Source organism: Pseudochaenichthys georgianus, chromosome 10, assembly GCF_902827115.2.
Source record: "Pseudochaenichthys georgianus chromosome 10, fPseGeo1.2, whole genome shotgun sequence".
In the NCBI taxonomy this organism is placed as follows: Eukaryota; Metazoa; Chordata; class Actinopteri; order Perciformes; family Channichthyidae; genus Pseudochaenichthys; species Pseudochaenichthys georgianus.
Window position 1 is genome coordinate 40,779,436 of NC_047512.1, and position 18,801 is coordinate 40,798,236.

The following is an 18,801-nucleotide window of genomic DNA, read 5'->3' on the forward strand; positions in this document are numbered from 1 at the left end:
CACACAAAGGTTAAAGGTAAGCATATAATAATGTGTAATGAAACAAATACCAATAACTGTATGGCATTGTTTTCTTATGCGCAATTACGTCATACTGTTTTTGTCTTTTTCGTTCTGCATTTAACTGGCCCCAGTCTGCCCCCCCCAGTCAAATTGGTCTAGAACCGCCACTGCTTCATACACACTGACACGCACTGAATGACCATTATACCATTATACACTTGCCATCTTTATCATGCACGCGCACTCACACAGGACGGTCACGGGGTTCACTGACTACGTTCTGCCAAATCACGCCCCCATGAATCAAGTGTTCGGGAGTCCCGATCTAACCCCACCCTCCTCTGCCCCCCAGCACTGTGCATGTCTGCGGCATAACGCTGCGCGCTCATTTCCAGGTTGAAGCAGCGGCTGAGACCCGTCCCACAGCTCAGCATGTCCCCGGGACTCAGACCTGTCTCCCCCCGCCTAACCCTCCTGCTCCCCCCGCTGCTACTGCTGCTGCTGGCGGGGCAGCATAGCCTCGCGACCCGGCCGCTGCTCGTGTTCCTGATCGACGGATTCCGCTATGACTACATGGACGACCTGAACGCGCTCCCCGGATTCCGAGAGCTCGCGAGCAACGGGGTGAAGGTGGACTACATTACCCCGGACTTCCCCAGTCTATCTTACCCCAATTACTACACACTAATGACAGGTACTATATATAGGCTATACATGTATACATATCTAGCCTATCTAGCCTATCTATCTATCTATCTATCTATCTATTTATCTATCGATCTATCTCTCTCTCTATATATATATGTGTGTACCCCCCCCCCCCCTCCCTCTCTGCATCTATCATTAGCACAGGGTTGGTTCAGATTTCTTTGAATGTGGTTTCACTGTTAATGAATACAAATGACAGAGCATGTTAGCAATCTCTAACCCAGTGGTTCTCAAACTTTTTTCAATAATGTACCCCCTTTGAAAAAAAAATACAAACACAGGTGCTCGCTGCAAAAGTAGAGCAATGTTCTACTTTTGCCGCCTCGACGGAGGCGTCAGCAATCAAATCCCTCGTATGTAAATCTGACAGTACAAGCAGTAGCCAATCAAACCGGGTGTATGTTGGGAAAGCCAGACCGCAGTTATTTCTCATATGCAGTGTTGCCAACTTGGCGATTTTCTCGTTAAATTTGGCGGATTTCCAAACCCTCCGGCTACTTATTTTGTGTCAAAAGCGACTAACGACTAATCTCTAACGATTTATAATGGTGTTATTAGGGACTTTTCTGGTGTTTGGAGACTCACGTATTGTTCTGCAGTTAACGAGCCGCGGGTGCTGCCGTGAGCCCCGCCTCCCTCCCATAGTACTCACAGGCGCTCAGACTGACAGTTGCCTGGCCGCAGCAGTCTGGAGGTTATTCCCTATCTTTATTCAAGAGCGTGGTATTTAAATTTGAGAGTATACTTTATGTATTTATTTCCCTCAAACTCTGTACTCGCACTCAAATAGTGCCCTCGCACTCAAATAGTGCCTGCTTGCACTTAGATTTGCTCTGCTTGTGCTCAAACTGTACGCTTGCACTCAGATATATTGCTGCTCAGAATTATTCTGTGCGCGCTCGAAACTTTTTCTGCTCTCAGAATTATTCTGTGCGCGCTCAAACTTTTATGCAAAATCCCTCAATCAATAGGAGGCCAGGGAGATGGGTCTGGCTGCAGACCGCAGCAAGGAGGCGGATCCTATAGGGGCGTTTCCTAACTTTTTTTTATCCAATAGCAACTTAAGGGATTCCAGCTGCTTTTATAAATCCTCGCAGAAGAAGTCATTCCTTCTAGTGATGGGAATTCCGGCTCTTCTTGCTGAGCCGGATCATTTGGCTCACCAAGAAGAGCCGGCTCTTTCGGCTCCCAAAGGGCTCTTCAGTTTACCACATATTATACCTTTTAATTAAATCAAATGTAGCCCTGTTTTGACTAATGATTTATATGTGTACACATATATCACTTAAATTATTCAAGACATCCTTTGTACTGAAGTATTCAAAAGTAAAAATTCCATGTTTAATATAAATTATTTGCTGTGGCCAATTGTTTTCATTGCATTTACAGACCCGTGTAACTCTCTGATACCACCCAATGAATGCATTGACTTGCTTGTTGAACCACGCTACACAAAACAGATGGCAACACCTATAAAAACTATTTAAAAAAAGGGGCTACTGTATCAACCTATATAAAGTATATAAATATAGTTTTTCTCCCTGCAGGAGAGGGGAGCGTGCTTTGAGATCAACTGCTAGGCTGCAGTGGGGAGAAGAGGGGGACAAAAAGAGACCTCCGTCCTCCGTGTTTTATTCTTATAGAAGTAAGAAGAGAAGTAATGGGGCAGAAACCCTCCTTTTTACGCAGCGGTCCAGACATAGACATCATAGCTACGGCGACACATATTCAGTTGCCAGTTACTTTTGGCATTAGGGCAGGGATATCTTTCAAGGTTTGACATAATGAATTGTGCTACTTTTAAAGCAAGCAACGATGTTTTCAAATCTGTAATCAAAAAGCTCCTCAACAACACTATAGAAGCAGTTCCTGCCGTTGTTACGTTAGTTCAAACAGTAACAACGGACTACTTTTCTTAGCGGATGCATGTCAATTTAAATAAATACATAAAACAAATTTAAATCAATAAAATCTTTTTAGAAATCCATAAAAGCATTTCAATTATTATTGGGAGTCATGTCGTTACTTTGTTGAGAATGTGGCCATGTGTAATAAGCGGGATAATGTCCACATTGCACTAGTGTTGCACGGTGTACCGATACTTGAAAGGTACCGCGATACCCTGCCGTTAAAAACGGTACGATTCCTCCGTTTCATTAGTATCGGTACTTTAAGAATGACGGGGAAAAGTACTCCCGTGAAAAAGCGTCGTTTTAATAAGAGCCGTGTGTGTTCAGCGCTCTGCTTCCACTCCCTGCACTGCAGTCGTGCCTGCAGTCCCGCCCCTCTCAAGCACGCTCTAAGTCCCTCCCCTCTCTCGTGCACGCGGCCACTCGCTAGCTGCCAGAGCATGTGAGAAAACGAGAAGGCATGGCTGCAAGTGGGAGTGCAACTGCCACTGCGCTTCGGCTTGTTGACAAAAAAGACGCCAGAAGTCTTTGAACGGGCCGTTCAGGTGTTCAGAGCAGAGCTCCCTGTCGGAGCGGCAGAGCGTGATGTGCACTGAAAAGTGTTTCTGTCGCAATATTATCGTTGAGCAAACTTAACTAGCAAACTAGCATCACTATCTGCTAACGTTAGCTTTAGCCTTCGTTTTCTATTAGTTTTTTTCATAGGCTATAAACGGAGGTGGTATAAGTATATATCTTGTACTTGAGTAAAGTAGAAGTACCCAGGTCTTGTACTTGAGTTAAAGTAGAAGTACCAGAATGTAGGAACAATCCTGCAATCAAAATGTTCCTCAATAAAAGTACAAAAGTATTATCATCAAATATAGTTAAAGTAGCGACAGTAAAAGTACTGCATTCAAAATGTTCCTCAACTAAAGTATTAAAGTAGCGACAGTAAAAGTAGTCATTGTGCAGATTGGTCCATTTCAGAATAATATATATATATGTTTTATAATGATTGATCATGAAAGTGTTCTCAAAGCTGGTGGAGGTGCAGCTAGTCTGAAGTACTTTGTAGACTGCAGGGTAGCTGGAGGATTTACTCCAGGTGGAACTAAAGTCTGATTGAAGTATTGATTATATTTCACATCATTCATCCACATCTGTAAAGTAACTAAAGGTATTAATACATGTAGTGGAGTAAAAGTACACCATGTACCTCTGAACTGTAGTGGAGTACAAAGTAGCAAAAGAAACATTGAATACTTAAATAAAGTACAAGTATCTCAAATTGTACCCAAGTAGTACTTGTTGAGTTTGAACTTAGTTACTTTACACCAGTGGCTATAAGATAGAAAGACTAAGCACAGAGGCATGACAATACATTTTCAAAATGCTCAACAGTGCTGCCAAAATGTTAAACTCACTGCTACACAATTAAAATAAATGCTTTTATATATTTATATTAGATGTGACTCTTTGGTGTTTCTGTTCTTAGTGACACTGCTGCTTTAGTTGTTCTGACTGCTAAAATCATCTGTTATTCCTAATTTTAAAGCCGATATTCCGTGTTTCCCCTTTTTTCGAAAAAGAATCGGAATCGCAATTCTTGACTTGGTATCGGTATCGAAACCAAAATGTTGGTATCGTGACAACACTACATTGCACATTGCATAATGTGCCTTCATGCCGATCTAGATCCCTCCGCAAAAACAAAACAAAAAACGGCTCGTTCGCGGGCGAGAGCCGGCTCCCGTCGTTCACTATAGGAAACGCCCCTATAGGAAACGCCCCTATAGGAAACGCCCCTATAGGAAACGCCTCCTTGCTGCGGTCTGCAGCCAGACTCTATTGAGGCCAGGTGGCCTTGCGGGTGCGTTCGCTTTACTTATTACAGCATCCCGTAAGGGCGGTTACTCTTTGGTAACTCTTTGGTTAAACTCCCGCCCTTTTTTTTGGGGGGGGGGGGGGGTAAGCACAGTTAGTACATGTTTATAAAACGGACAATTCAAATCAAGCAATCTGATGTTTCTTAGTCGTGATATAATGAGCGTATATCCCGGGTATAATTGTAGTTACTTTTCACAAATCAGTAATCCTCCGCGTCTGAGAACCGTTACAACCATATGGTTACAACTGTTACATTACGTCCGTCACGAAACTAACTAACTAACAAAGCTTAAAATGGAAACATTTAAGGTTAACTTCGACCTCCGGGGTGGCCTTACTATGGAGGAGTGGATTGAGAAGTGCCTATCTCCAGAAAAAAAAAAGCGTTTGTGTAGCGTGGTTCTACAAGCAAGTCAATGCATTCATTGGGTGGTATCAGAGAGTTACACGGGTCTGTAAATGCAATGAAAACAATTGGCCACAGCAAATAATTTATATTAACATGTAATTTTTACTTTTGAATACTTTAGTACAAAGGATGTCTTGAATAATTTAAGTGATATATGTGTACACATATAACTCATTAGTCAAAACAGGGCTACATTTGATTTAATTAAAAGGTATAATATGTGGTAAACTGAAGAGCCCTTTGGGAGCCGAAAGAGCCGGCTCTTCTTGGTGAGCCAAATGATCCGGCTCAGCAAGAAGAGCCGGAATTCCCATCGCTAGAAGGAATGACTTCTTCTGCGAGGATTTATAAAAGCAGCTGGAATCCCTTAAGTTGCTATTGGATAAAAAAGTTAGGAAACGCCCCTATAGGAAACGCCCCTATAGGATCCGCCTCCTTGCTGCGGTCTGCAGCCAGACCCATCTCAATCATTTAGCTTTCATCTTTTTTAGTGTTTTACTTTTTTTTGGTCAAGAACGTCAGTCAGATTGGGTGATGATTAGAAAGGGGGTCGCAAGGTAATTTTAGTTTGTCAATCAACTCTGGTATGAGAATAATGTGTCATGTTAAGAGAGAGTAATGTTCCAGTTGTTTTGTGCCTAGGGGGGGGTGGGTGAGTGAGTGAGAGCAAGATGATTGACATTCATGAATGAAGATAGAAGATCAATTTATATTCCTATAGTACTACTGACGACTTGTGAGGATAACTTGTAATTAGAACTGAAAACAGATACATTTATTAAACTGTATTATGGAACTTCTGTTTTTTTATTTTCATTCATACCACTTTTATTGCCAGATAGAGGGTTCCGATCATAAAACACAGAGACCATACAGCCATACCATATTGAATTGAAAAATACAAATCAGAATTCTTCAATGTTGACATGACAATGATAAATTAGTCTGGATATTGAGAAACAATAGAAAAACATGTCTTAAAACAACTCTCTTCCCTTCTACTCTAGGAGAGGCAACAGATCAGACTAATATCATATGTTTAAAAGAATAAGTATTTTAAACTTACATGGTGGACCAGAGTCTATGGTGTGATGATTAAGTGACAAAAAATTAATGTTATTATATGTATTCTGCATAATTGGGGGGGCGACGATACAAATTTAAATTTGGGACACTGCTGGTTATATCCGGGACAATACAAAGTAGAATTCGGGACAGTTGTGGGACACTGAGGAAAAAAGTTAATTTCGAGCCCTGGTTCAAATGTTTTTCTGGTGTTTGTCACTGTGGTGGTAATGCTGCCCAGAGCTATTCAGGGACCATGTCTGAGGAGTCTCTTCTACCATTTCAGATGAACTGTCTCTGTGTTGAGCATTAATGATTCACTAAACAAGATACACATTACTGTAGGGTTGTAGAAGAATAAAGATGGCTGATTGTACTCTGAGGCCTTTACAATCCACTATAAATGTGATTATGCTAGACTAGAGAATAGATAAGGGACTTGTGTAAGAGATGAGCTTTCAGGCCACATCTGTCTTGATATTGATAGGGAGTTTGATTCAAACTGTGACTGGAGAATGGAGACAAACGGTATCTCTGGTCCTAAGTCGAAGAGGCTGGCTTCCGTGGGTGGTCTATATAAACGGCAGGTGGTGATTATGTGTTCGGCAGTCTGTTCATGGTCACCGCACTCGCATACACTACTGTCTGCCAGGCCCCACTTCTTCATCGATGTTTTGAAGTGACCGACCCCAGTTCATAGACGGTTTAGTGTGGTCCGTTGCCGGCGTGGTAGGTCGTTTCCTCCTATGGCGCCATCTCCTGGGTCCCAGATGTAGCGATGGATGCGGGAGGGCCCAGCTATCTCCCACTCCTGCTTCCAAGCAGCCGCCAACCATGCATCTCTGGAGAGGTCCTCAGAGGTGGAATTGAGAATCTCTTGTGCTGCCTTGTTGTAGGGGAGGCGGGACATGAGCCTACTTAGGGGCGCTGCTGTTGTTGTAGTGTTATGCAGGATGTGCCAGTCATGCTTTTGAGATTTCCCGGCCAGGGCGAGGGTGGCAGCCTCCCATCGGAGGCTGGCCGGAGTTATTCCCGCGAGGACTGGCAAGAGGGACACAGGGGTAGGCTTCAGGTATCCAGTTATAATCCGGAGGGCGTTGTTGATGACCACGTCAACCTTACTTGCATGAGGGCTTCTGCTCCAGGCTGGGGCGCAGTATTCCGCTGCAGAGAAGACCAGGGCTTGGGTTGATAATCGGAGCGTCTTAGCGCAGGCTCCCCAGGTTTTTCCAGCGAGGTCACGGTGGCGGATCAGCGCGACCCTTGATGTTACCTTGGCCTTGTCTTCTTCAAGGTGTTGTTTAAAGGACAGTGTCCGATCCAGACGCACGCCGAGGTACTTCGGGGCTTGCTGGACCTCCAAACATTTGTTATTGACGCGCACCTCAAGTTCCCTCCTAGCTTCTCTGGTGCTAAGATGGTATGCCGCTGCTACTGTCTTTCCGATGTTGAGCTGTAGACGCCACCTTTGAAAGTATGTTACCAGGGTGCCCATGTCGTCGTTAAGGCCATCTTCCATCGCCTTCCATGTTGGTTATCTCAGCATGATGGCTAGATCGTCTGCATAGCCGTACTTTCTGGATGATGTGTCAGGTAGGTCGTGTACATATATGTTGAACAGCATCGGCGAGAAAACCAACCCCTGCGGAACACCGTTCCTCAGTCTTCTGAGCCTGGTCTGGTCTGGAGGACAAAGCTGCGATTGGTAAGCGTCTCCATGATGAACTTAACCATATGCCGGTCTGGTATTGTCCTCAACAGCTTCAGGTGGAGTCCACGGTGCCAGACAGTGTCATATATGCGGCAGTCAGATCCAGGTACACTACCCCAGCTTTCTCATTGTCCTGGAAGCTGTCTTTGATGTCCTGAGAGAGTAGTGTTACCTGGTGAACTGCTGACCTTCCACGACGAAAACCAGCTTGTTCCCGTGGAAGCTGTGAGTCCACCACTGGCTCGATGCGGCTATGGATCATCCTCTCCAAAATCTTGAATGGGACACAGAGCAGCGCGATGGGTCTGTATGACTTGGGGTCTTCCGCAGGTTTATTTGGCTTCAGATACTCTAAACCAGGTCCAGACTTGTCTTCCAGTTTAAACAGTAAAGATACGTAATGACAGAGACGGTTGTGTAGTGTTGCTGCTCTTTTTCTCTGCAAGACATTTTCTACACAACCTAGGTAGAAATTATGTGCTGATGTGAGTGTTTCAGATGAACACACTGCACACTCTAAACCAGGTCCAGACTTGTCTTCCAGTTTAAACAGTAAAGATACATAATGACAGAGGTGAAAGATGTTTTCATACCATTTCTACACAACCTAGGTAGAAAAACTAAATATAACGTTTTAACAGTTAAGCCAAGTTGAGCAAGCAGCAAAATCCCAAAGTACCGAGAATAATTGTACCAGGATGTATGTTATTTGGGACACACAAGTCTTTGGGAAAAACACATGTGTGTTTGTGTGTGTGTGCGTGCACGTGCGTGTGTCAGTCTGGGATGCATTCCTTTGTGTTGCAGTCCCCTCTCTTAGTAAGCTCTATAAACAACAGCCCATCATAGCCAACAGGATGTGGGTTCTGGAGCTCCCCTCCGATGATGTGCTGATGTGTGTGTTTCACATGAACACACTGCACACTGTTAAGAGTGTGACTGGCTGGGCTTGTGACACACACTTACCTCAACACATCCAGTGGAGTCACTACTGTGTAGCCAGTCCTGATTGCTGCTCTTTTTGTTTGTCCTAACCTATATTTAAATGAAAACCATTGACGTGTTAGTCCATCTCTCAATGATCTGACGAAGCTTTAAGAACACCTCACAGGAAAATGATCTGTTGCAGTAGCAAACCAAACTACTGATCCTTCCTAGATCCTCTGGTTCTGACTCAGTCACCGCAGCTTCTTACCCGTGTGCCATCCATAACAAGCAGATAGATAATACAGATATGTCATCATGCATTAACTGTATTATTATTATGGTCTATGGTTGGTGCACTTTAGCAAATAGGTGCTACAAAAGGGAAACAACAAAGAAACCTAGGTGAACACAGCTGAACAGGAGGAGCAAACCCCTGAGGGTCTGAGGGTTGCCCACCATTGGATCATCATTAAAAAAGGGCTTTTTATCATTTCCTGTTGCTCCCCCACACTGCCTTTATAAATGACCCCTGAGTTGTTTATTTATTGTCTTATTATCATTATTATTTTTGTTAATATTATTATTATTTAGTTTTTATTATTATCTCTCCTTCCTTGTCTTCTCTCAAAACTGTGATCTGACTTCATATAAAAGCACCTCACATTTGTAATTTCCTGATAGAGGCTTAGACTGAAGTGATGAGGAATTTAAAAAAAAATACAGCAGTTCTGTTCTAAGCCATATCTCTTTCTTTCTCTACATCTCTCTCTCCCTCTGCTGTTGTGTCTCTTCTGTCTGTGGATTGGCTACAATGGGAAAATGAAATTAGGCCAAAAGTTATATTTATGACCTCGAAAAGCCAGCAGTTGGTAACCGACCTGTGAGCGTTGCAGAGACCGTTTCTAACCCAATTCATCAACACTTCTCTAACTTCTGGTCACTTTCCAAACAGTCTCAAGGAGGCAAAAGTAAACCCTCTCCTAAAGAAACCCACTCTCAACCCGTCTGATGTTATAAACTACAGGCCTGTCTCTCTCCTCCCGTTCCTGTCTAAAACACTTGAACGCGCTGTCTTTAAACAACTCTCCTGTTATCTCCATCAGAACAACCTTCTGGATCCGCACCAGTCTGGTTTCAAGGCAGGTCACTCCACAGAAACTGCCCTCATTGCTGTCACTGAGGAACTGCACACTGCTAAAGCAGCATCCCTCTCCTCTGTCATCATCCTTTTGGACCTGTCTGCTGCATTCGACACGGTGAACCATCAGATCCTCCTTCGCACTCTCCAAGAACTTGGAGTTTCAGGCTCTGCACTTTCCCTCCTCACCTCATACCTCAAAGACCGCACCTACAGGGTCACTTGGAGAGGGTCCGAGTCCGACCCTTGTCAATTAACTACAGGGGTCCCTCAGGGCTCTGTTCTTGGTCCCCTGCTCTTCTCCTTGTACACAAACTCGCTCGGATCAGTCATTAGCCCGCATGGTTTTTCATACCACTGCTACACACACCGCCGATGACACCCAATTAATTCTGTCCTTTCCCCGCTCAGAGACCCAGGTCGTCGCACGCATCTCTGCTTGTCTAGCTGACATCTCACAGTGGATGTCTGCTGACCACCTCAAGCTCAACCTTGACAAGACTGAACTGCTTTTCCTTCCAGGAAACGATTGTCCCACTCTTGACCTAACAATCAACATCGGCAACTCTGTTGTTTCCCCGACTCAGACTGCAAGGAATCTGGGTGTGACTCTAGATAACAACCTGTCCTTCACTGCAAACATCGCTGCTACAACCCGCTGCTGCAGATACAATGAAGGACATTCACAGTTAATGTAATTAGATATACATTATGAATGGCATACATATTGCATACATTCACAGTCAATATTTCTTCAGTATGTATGATAGCTGTCTAACAGGAGTTAAATCAATTTCTCACTTATTCTGACAATGTACTTAACCAATAAAAGGACCCATTAAAAGGAGTTGTTCAATAATAGTGAAGTCACGTTGTAATAACAATAACTCATCTCTCTCGTTCAGATTAATATTGTCGTTTTTTTTTAGTGTTCTTTTTCTGCTTTGCCAAACGCCACTGTGTCAAGTGTCCTATTAGAGTTGCCGTATGTAGTTGTCAAATATGGAGGACCATCTCGCACATGCGCCCCGCAGATACAGTAGGACAGGGATGCAAATCGGGTTGTGACAGATATAATATATCTATGGTGACAGAGGCCCTGGCCCTTTCTCATTTAATCAATTCGACTCCTCGGTCCTCCGGTAGTGACCCGGAAATGAATTTCAGCGCGCCATGTTGAAGGACATCTCATTTCTCGAAATGCACTTCGAGGACCGAGGATCGAGCGTCGAGGAGGCTCTCTGGAAGAGCTTTAACCGAGGATACACTGATGGGTCCTCCACGGCTCCTTCGCGGATGCATTTCCAGGAACAGAGATGTTTCAAAGAGTCGTGACGCACGGCCGGACTTATCTCAGCCAATGACAGCTCTGCATGGATCCCCTAGATATTATTTTATTCTGCTCTCATCGCATTTGGGGATTTTATTCGAGCAACGCGACCAACAACCAATCACATGAATCTCCCGCCCCCGACATACAAAGCAAAAATCCCCGGGGATTTTATGCGAGCAATATATATATATAAACTCCCCAAACCAGTTTCCCCCACTGTCTCTGCCACCTCCCTCCATGCCTGGTTCCTCCGATTTGTATCCCGGGAGGTGAAGAGGGTCTGGTCATACAAAACCGGGTGATTTGCTACGGCGATAATTAGTTTCTCCTCCAACTTTTTTTGAAATATAGAAATGAACGGCGGGATATCTCTCCCAGCTTAGACGCGGTTTGATTGGCTACGGCTTGAGCTGTCAGATTTTCAGAAACGGGATTTGATTGGCTGGCGCTGGCTACTCCGGCGTCTCCGGCGTCAGAAGTTGAATGTTCAACTTCTGACGCCGGAGACGGACCGCTATGCTACCCACAATTCAGTTAAGCGAAAAGCGAGGCAACGTGACGTCACCCCATTCAAAGTGAATGGGCAGACGCGTTGGAAACCGTTTTTGAAGCTGTCGAAGCTGTAGTGTGGACGGGCCGTAACCGCCTGCTGCTTCCCCTCCTCTCTCCTCGGTTTCCCTCCTCGGCTCCTCCGCTCGCATCTCCTGTGGGCGGGACTAATTATCGAGGATAGGAGTCAAGGAGGGGAGTTAGAGAAATGAGAAAGGGCGTCGACTATTTTCATTTCCTCGCTCCGGAAGTTGATTTGTCTGCGCCATCTTGAGTACTGTCCCATGGCTCTTATTTCTGCCAGAGGAGCGAGGAGCGATAATGGAGGAGCGATAATCGAGGAACCACCAGTCCATCCTCTGATGAAATCCACAGATACTCGCCCCGCCCCCTTACTGTGTATCGCTCACTGATTGGACGATGCAGCGCATGCACTGATCTGATGCTTCTTAGTTTCCCAGCGGAGTGAAGAAAACACATGAAATTCACGGGAGTCACTCCTCAGTTTATACGAGTTTTGTTTCATTAATGTTTCATTTAGTTACAAATATGTGATATATCTGAACAACAAAGTGGTGAAAAATCATTTTATTCATTTATTGGAAACTTTTTCATGATCGCTTTTTTTCGTCGGTGTTGGTGAAAATAACGGGGACGGAGCTGCTGTCAGACGAACAGCTGTGCGGCGTCATCACAAACGGACGTCGCTTCACGTGACGCTCCGGAGGAAAGGACGTCCCATTGCTCTTAAAACTCATTTCCCTAGAGGTTTCTCAATACTCAAATTTCCCCTCCTCGACTCCTCGGTCCTCCGGTAGTGACCCGGAAATGAATTTCAGCGCGCCATGTTGAAGGACATCTCATTTCTCTAAATGCACTTCGAGGACCGAGGACCGAGGAGGCTCTCTGGAGGAGCTCTAACCGAGGAGACACTGATGCATCCTCCACAGGATGCATCAGTGCAGGATGCATTTCCGGGAACGGTGGAGGCGTGACGCACAGCCGGACTTATCTCAGCCAATGACAGCTCTGCATGCATCCCTTGGATATTATATTAGTAACTGCTTTCATCGCAACGCGATGTTACAGTGAGAACAGCTGTGAGGTCCGTGCAGAAAGCAGCGCAGTGTGTAAAATATATATCACTCAGTATAACAGGCCTACATTACTTTCTGTATTTGTATGCTGTAGTTTAGTAGATATTTTTCTAAGACCATTTAGTGCTTCACATAATAAAATACACAACGGCTGTAGCCTGATTATGCTTTAGGAGCAGTAGGTGTGTGTGACAGTGTGTAGGTGTGTGTGTGGTACAGTGTGTAGGTGTGTGTTGTACAGTGCGTAGATGCGGTGGACAGACGGGTCTCAGTTGGTTTGGTGTCCTCTGCTTACTTTTAATACTTGTACAACTTTTGGCCCGTAATTTCAATTCCCCATTTCAGCGACCAGAGAGAGAGAGGGGGGGATATATCCAGTCTCTGATTGGGTTACGTTATTATGAGAGTGCTCTCATACTTGTTTAATTCTGAAATTGTATATATTATATAAATATATGTGTGGTGTGTGTGTGTATATGTCCGCATCTGTAGCCTGTTATTGTCTCATTATACCGCACTGTGAATGAAATTAAAGTAAATATATAAGTCATCATGAACACATCTGTCCATCAGACAGAGGGCTGCTGTGCCTCCTGTCATCATTAATGGACGTCTCTTTAAAATGACCGCTCAGAGGAGAGGAGTTCTCATTTCTCTCACCGCCTGCTGCTTCCCCTCCTCTCACCTCGGTTCCCCTCCTCAGTCCTCCGCTCGCATCTCCTGTGGGCGGCACCAAGTCTTGAGGAAGGGAGTCGAGGATAGGAGTCGAGGAGGGGAATTTGAGTATTGAGAAACCTCTACTGCCTCTCGTGGTTTCCTTGCGTCCCTCCATGCTTGCCTGGGGCAGGGACTAAACGCAGGGAAACGACGCAAGTGAGGGACGCAAGGATTTAATTTAACCGACCTGAGACGGGGCCAGAGTCCAATGGAGGTGTTTCTGGCGCAGGGGGGGAGTGTGGGAGAGGACCTTTGACATGTTAGCCTTTGTAGATTAGTTGCATGCACAACACCCTAAATAACACACTACTACAGGAAAGGGGAAACCCCAAAAGCATAATAGGGCCTTTTTGAGTTTAAATAGCTTAGCAGCACACTGACAGGTTACTTAAATTCAGTCTCTGGGTTAACTAAACTAAGGTTGTTTTATTTCACATTATATCACCGTGGACAAGTGTCTACCCATCTGGCAGTGAGAGTTATTATAAACTGTCGACATGAGCTTTAGTAAGCAGTCCGATCGGTTGACCTGCTTCTGGAGTTTTGTAGTCGTAGCAGAGCCAGCAAGACAAAAGAAGAGTTATAAAAGGAAGGTAACAGGTCATGAGTTACAATAAAGTCATTCCTGAACTCTAATCATCTCTGCAGCTCCCCTTTGTAATACAAATCATCTATTGCATCCATGTTGACACCTGGGGTGAGTATTGTGAGTCTCATCTAGAGAACCCATCAGGAGTAAGGAGAAAACTAAGTCATAATTAAAGTGTTTTGCCTGCATGTGCTCCTATGGTCCCATTGGAACACATGCATTACATAATGTAACCCTGTAATACCTCCCCACACCTTGTCCTTTTGTTGTGAGCATTGTCTTTGTACTGGATTGCATTCTTTCTTGTTATGTTTGTCATTAAACATTTATAATTAATCTAAATTATTAAAAAAGATAAAGGCATGCATGGGGATTTATGTTTGAGAATGCAGGCTCCATATTAAGAGATGTTTACTGTGAAGCGCTTTGGACTGGGTGCTATACAAATAAAGCTTATTGTTATTATTATGAATTATGTTCATGGTATTGAAGGGACATTTTCCTCAGTGCAACAGTGTGGATAAGTCATCTGAGGAATGATCATTTATATCAGGCTCTTGAAACTCTATCCATCTATGATCTTTTTCAGGGCGTCACTCTAACATTCATCAGATCACTGGAAACTTCATGTGGGACGAATCCTCCAATAAGGAGTTTTTGATTGGGGTGAACCCCGACAGCCTGATGCCTCTGTGGTGGGACGGGTCAGAGCCGCTGTGGGTCACCATGCAGAAGCTGGGAAAGAAGGCGTTCATGTACTACTGGCCTGGTGAGCACACACATGAACCTGAACTCAAGTTGTATGAAGAGACAGAACTGAAAAGGCAAAGGACCTCCTAGTTTATATCTACACAAAGTGTTCGGCTGCATTCTTCTGCTGTGCATCTCATGCTGTCTGTCTTAACAGATACATTCCTGCATTGTTTTCACTTCTTCTACTTTTAAAAGTTGTGCCTGCATTGAGAAAATGGTTCTAATAGTTCCAATTGACAGACTTATCACTACACACAGAATCTATTCTTCTATGGCCTAAACATGTGTGAAAGTTGGAGAGAGTTTGTTGTGAGAACTAACTTTACTACTTTGCTACTGTGTGCAAGGCGACTATCCCTAAAAGCAGGTTGTAACAGTGATCTCACTTGTCCCCAGGCTGCGACGTGGAGATCCTGAGTGTCCGTCCATCATTCTGTGAGAAAAACGTCTACGATCCATCGGAGAAAAACCTCACAGACTCTATAGAGAATTCTCTCAATGTCATCAGGTAACCACCAAATGATGCTTTGTGACTCCTTGCTTATTTAGAATGATTATTTCTATGGCTTCTTTCAGAATGAAACATGAAAGCGCCCTCAGCTTGACTCTTGATCGCCATGCCAGTAAAAGTGTTCTAAGTTGGAAAAAGTAGCATAAGCAGGGCCGTCCCTCCCTCCAGCCAGAGGGGGCCTCACCTTGCGGAGGGGGCCTCACCTTGCGGAGGGGGCCTCACCTTGCGGAGGGGCCTCATCTTGCGGAGGGGGCCTCACCTTGCGGAGGGGGCTCACCTTGGAGGGGGTCTCACCTTGTGGAGGGGGCCTCACCTTGCGGAGGGGGCCTCATCTTGCGGAGGGGGCCTCACCTTGCGGAGGGGCCTCACCTTGCGGAGGGGGCCTCACCTTGTGGAGGGGGCCTCACCTTGCGGAGGGGGCCTCATCTTGCGGAGGGGCCTCACCTTGCGGAGGGGGCCTCACCTTGCGGAGGGGGCCTCATCTTGCGGAGGGGGCCTCATCTTGCGGAGGGGGCCTCACCTTGTGGAGGGGGCCTCATCTTGCAGAGGGGGCCTCACCTTGCGGAGGGGGCCTCACCTTGCGGAGGGGGCCTCATCTTGCGGAGGGGGCCTCATCTTGCGGAGGGGCCTCATCTTGCAGAGGGGGCCTCATCTTGCAGAGGGGGCCTCACCTTGCGGAGGGGGCCTCACCTTGCGGAGGGGGCCTCAACTGAGCCGCAAATGTGGCGCAATTAGTGTGGCGCGGCACGGTTTCCACTAGCACCCCCCCCCCATCGACGCTCGCACCAATAACTAAAATGACAAGCTTGCGACAGTTTATATATTGTATAAATGCCTATATTATATTAACATTTAACCTGAATCTAATAATTAACGACATGCTGCGTATTGTTATTTTGTCTTAATGTACATTGGCAAAACTATAGTATTACTTTGTTAATAGAGCCACTTTGTTTGCAGCGGTGTTCAGATATAAGCTGCTGAGGTCCTATACTGATCCCCTGATCTAAACTGATATACACCAACGGTGACACGTCAAGACGCTATTATATTGAGTTTATTCACATGTATTCACTTTCATTACATTGCAATCAGTTGTCAATGAGCAGCTAAGTTTACACTAACACACCGAGTAGGCCTTCAGGGTTTCTGAACTCTTCAGCAGCTCGGAGGCTGGAAACGTCAGAGCAGGAACTCGATCAACTTTTATGACTCAAAGAGCACACAGAACATTTGAAAAGAATTAGTTTGGTTTCCCACCATTGCTTCTATTCCTATCTGGTTGAAGTGAGAGGAAGTGTGAGGCTGCAGCCAGTGCACCTGAGGAGCAGCATGATCCCTGCTCAGCTCCACAGCTAAGCGTTGCTAAGCTAACAGTGAGTTGCTTCTGTTTGGGAAGAGTTGGGATTTTTTAAAGCAGTAAATATCACTGACCAGTAATTGGTTAGTACATTTTAAATTAAGTGACATTTGGATTCCCTGCATCAGGAGTACACGTTGACAAGGAGCAGCTGTGTGGCACTCGCGGGGCTGAGCGTCCAACAGAGAATATGAGATCCACAAAACTCATCCAGACCAGTATTCTACACAACAAGCAGGGATGTGACTTTGTTTTGATTTCAGTTATTTAGTATTGCTTTATTTACATTAATTTACATTTCTATCAAGTTCATGACTATTTGAGTTTTCTTCAAACTGTTTGGATTAAATCCTTGAGCCACTCTCACTCCTGGTGCTAAAATGTATTGTGGTCAGTGACGACCATGATAATAGTCATAATAAAAAGGGTGATGAGAGAGTTGGAATATAGTAAAAGGTTGCTTTCACGTGTATATATGTTTCACCTGCATACTTTGGCAATGGCCATTTTGACCCTTCTGTAAAGCATGGGTGACCCGGCCTGGGATTACAGTGAAGGATGCTGGGGCTCCGCTGACGATGGCGGGAATGTACCACATTCCAAATGTATGGTCTCATTTTAACCAGTTCTGCAGCCCTATGGGTCAATTGTTTCCCATCCTCCTATAGGCTCAGAGAGCTGTCCGTCATCCCAGTGTGGTCGTCATATTGGCTCCTCTACAACTACCTCCACAGCAGCAAAAACACAGCCCGTCCTTTCTACTACACACTGTCATCAGCCTCTAGCCTGTGAATGTCTGCAAACACACACACACACACACACACTAACATGCTACACATCAAAGTGCTGGATTCCCTATCGTTTCCCTTTCTTCACTAACAACATTTCTTCTTATGTTACATGAAAGCATTGTGGTTCAGCTGCATCCCCCCCCCCTGTCCCGATCCTAAAAGAGGAACGTAGACCCAAGAAGTGTTGGCCTTCTCACCAATGTAACAATATGTCCTGACATACAGCTATGCAAGCTAGACCGCTGCGACGAGGCACAAAGAAGTACAAATCAGATCTAGTGAGGATGCACACAGGAGGACTCCACGTCTCCATCTCCACGTGCACACACTCTGTCAGTCTGCAGGGGAAGGGACCCTCAAAGTGTATCTGTTAGTATCCATCAGCGGTTTAGTATGCCCCCCCCCCTTTTAGTGATCTCAATTTCCACACTGGGAGTTCTGAGTACCATCTTAAAGGTTTACTGTTTCCTGATCAACAAACACCTACATTGAAGTTTACTGACTTTCCCAAAGGACTGATGTTTCTGTTCTTGAAATATGATCACAGTTCTATCAATTTTCTAACCTCTGTTCTACATTTGAAAGATATTTACAGTCTGCTCCATAGCTGTTCATGGTTTGTACACCCTCGGGGTGCTAGGTACTAAAATCCAATTGGCGACCAAAACACCCAGGTGTCAGTATGCCTCAGCTCTCTGTTCTGGCATTATAGCCAACGGCCTACAATGTCAACAGGCTTCTAATGCTGATTAAAGGTAGAACAGGTCCAATCACAATGATACCATCTTATCCCCTACTCTATCTATTGTGTGACTTCAGAAAGTCGTTCTGTTAGTCATGGTGGAGTCTCTGTTCCACTTTTTCCATTGAGAGGAGCCCCCTACCCACAAATACTCTATTTCCAAACCCTAATGTACCACTAATCATTGGTGAACCACTCCAGTGGAGTATAATGTGTATACGCCCCAGCTCAGGAGTTCAGCTCCGGTTCCACAGCCACACTGGGTTCTTGTCCCGGTTCCACTAGGAGAACAGGGCTATAGTCCCCTGCCTGGTGGGGATCATGGATTACCTTCATTTCTGTCTGACGAGTGCACTGCCCCTCCCGACGTCCTCCTGCTACTGTCTGGTCCAGTGGCCCCCCATCAACCACACAGTCCTGTAACCCCCCCATCCCTTTTCTACACTGACAGTCCATAAAATGTCTTCCCTTAACATCGGCGGTGGTTTATGAAAATGGCGGTTCAACAATAACATTGTTTCTAATGGTGACGGTATGTCATACCTGTAAATGATGTTTATCTGTCATGCCTAGTCAAATAATTTAAACAATAAAAAGGGGATTTTTTTTAAAATGTCTA

At 45.1% G+C, this 18,801-nt stretch overlaps 1 protein-coding gene across 1 annotated transcript; it reads left to right on the forward strand.

Annotated features, from left to right (window-relative positions):
• Window positions 1–335: 335 nt before the first annotated feature.
• LOC117453468 (glycerophosphocholine cholinephosphodiesterase ENPP6-like) lies at window positions 336–17,441 on the forward strand. Its single transcript, XM_034092282.1, has 4 exons — window positions 336–697; window positions 14,615–14,794; window positions 15,175–15,286; window positions 17,318–17,441. The coding sequence occupies exons 1-4, from the start codon at window positions 436–438 to the stop codon at window positions 17,439–17,441; spliced, it is 678 nt and encodes a 225-aa protein (XP_033948173.1). The 5' UTR covers window positions 336–435.
• Window positions 17,442–18,801: the final 1,360 nt, after the last annotated feature.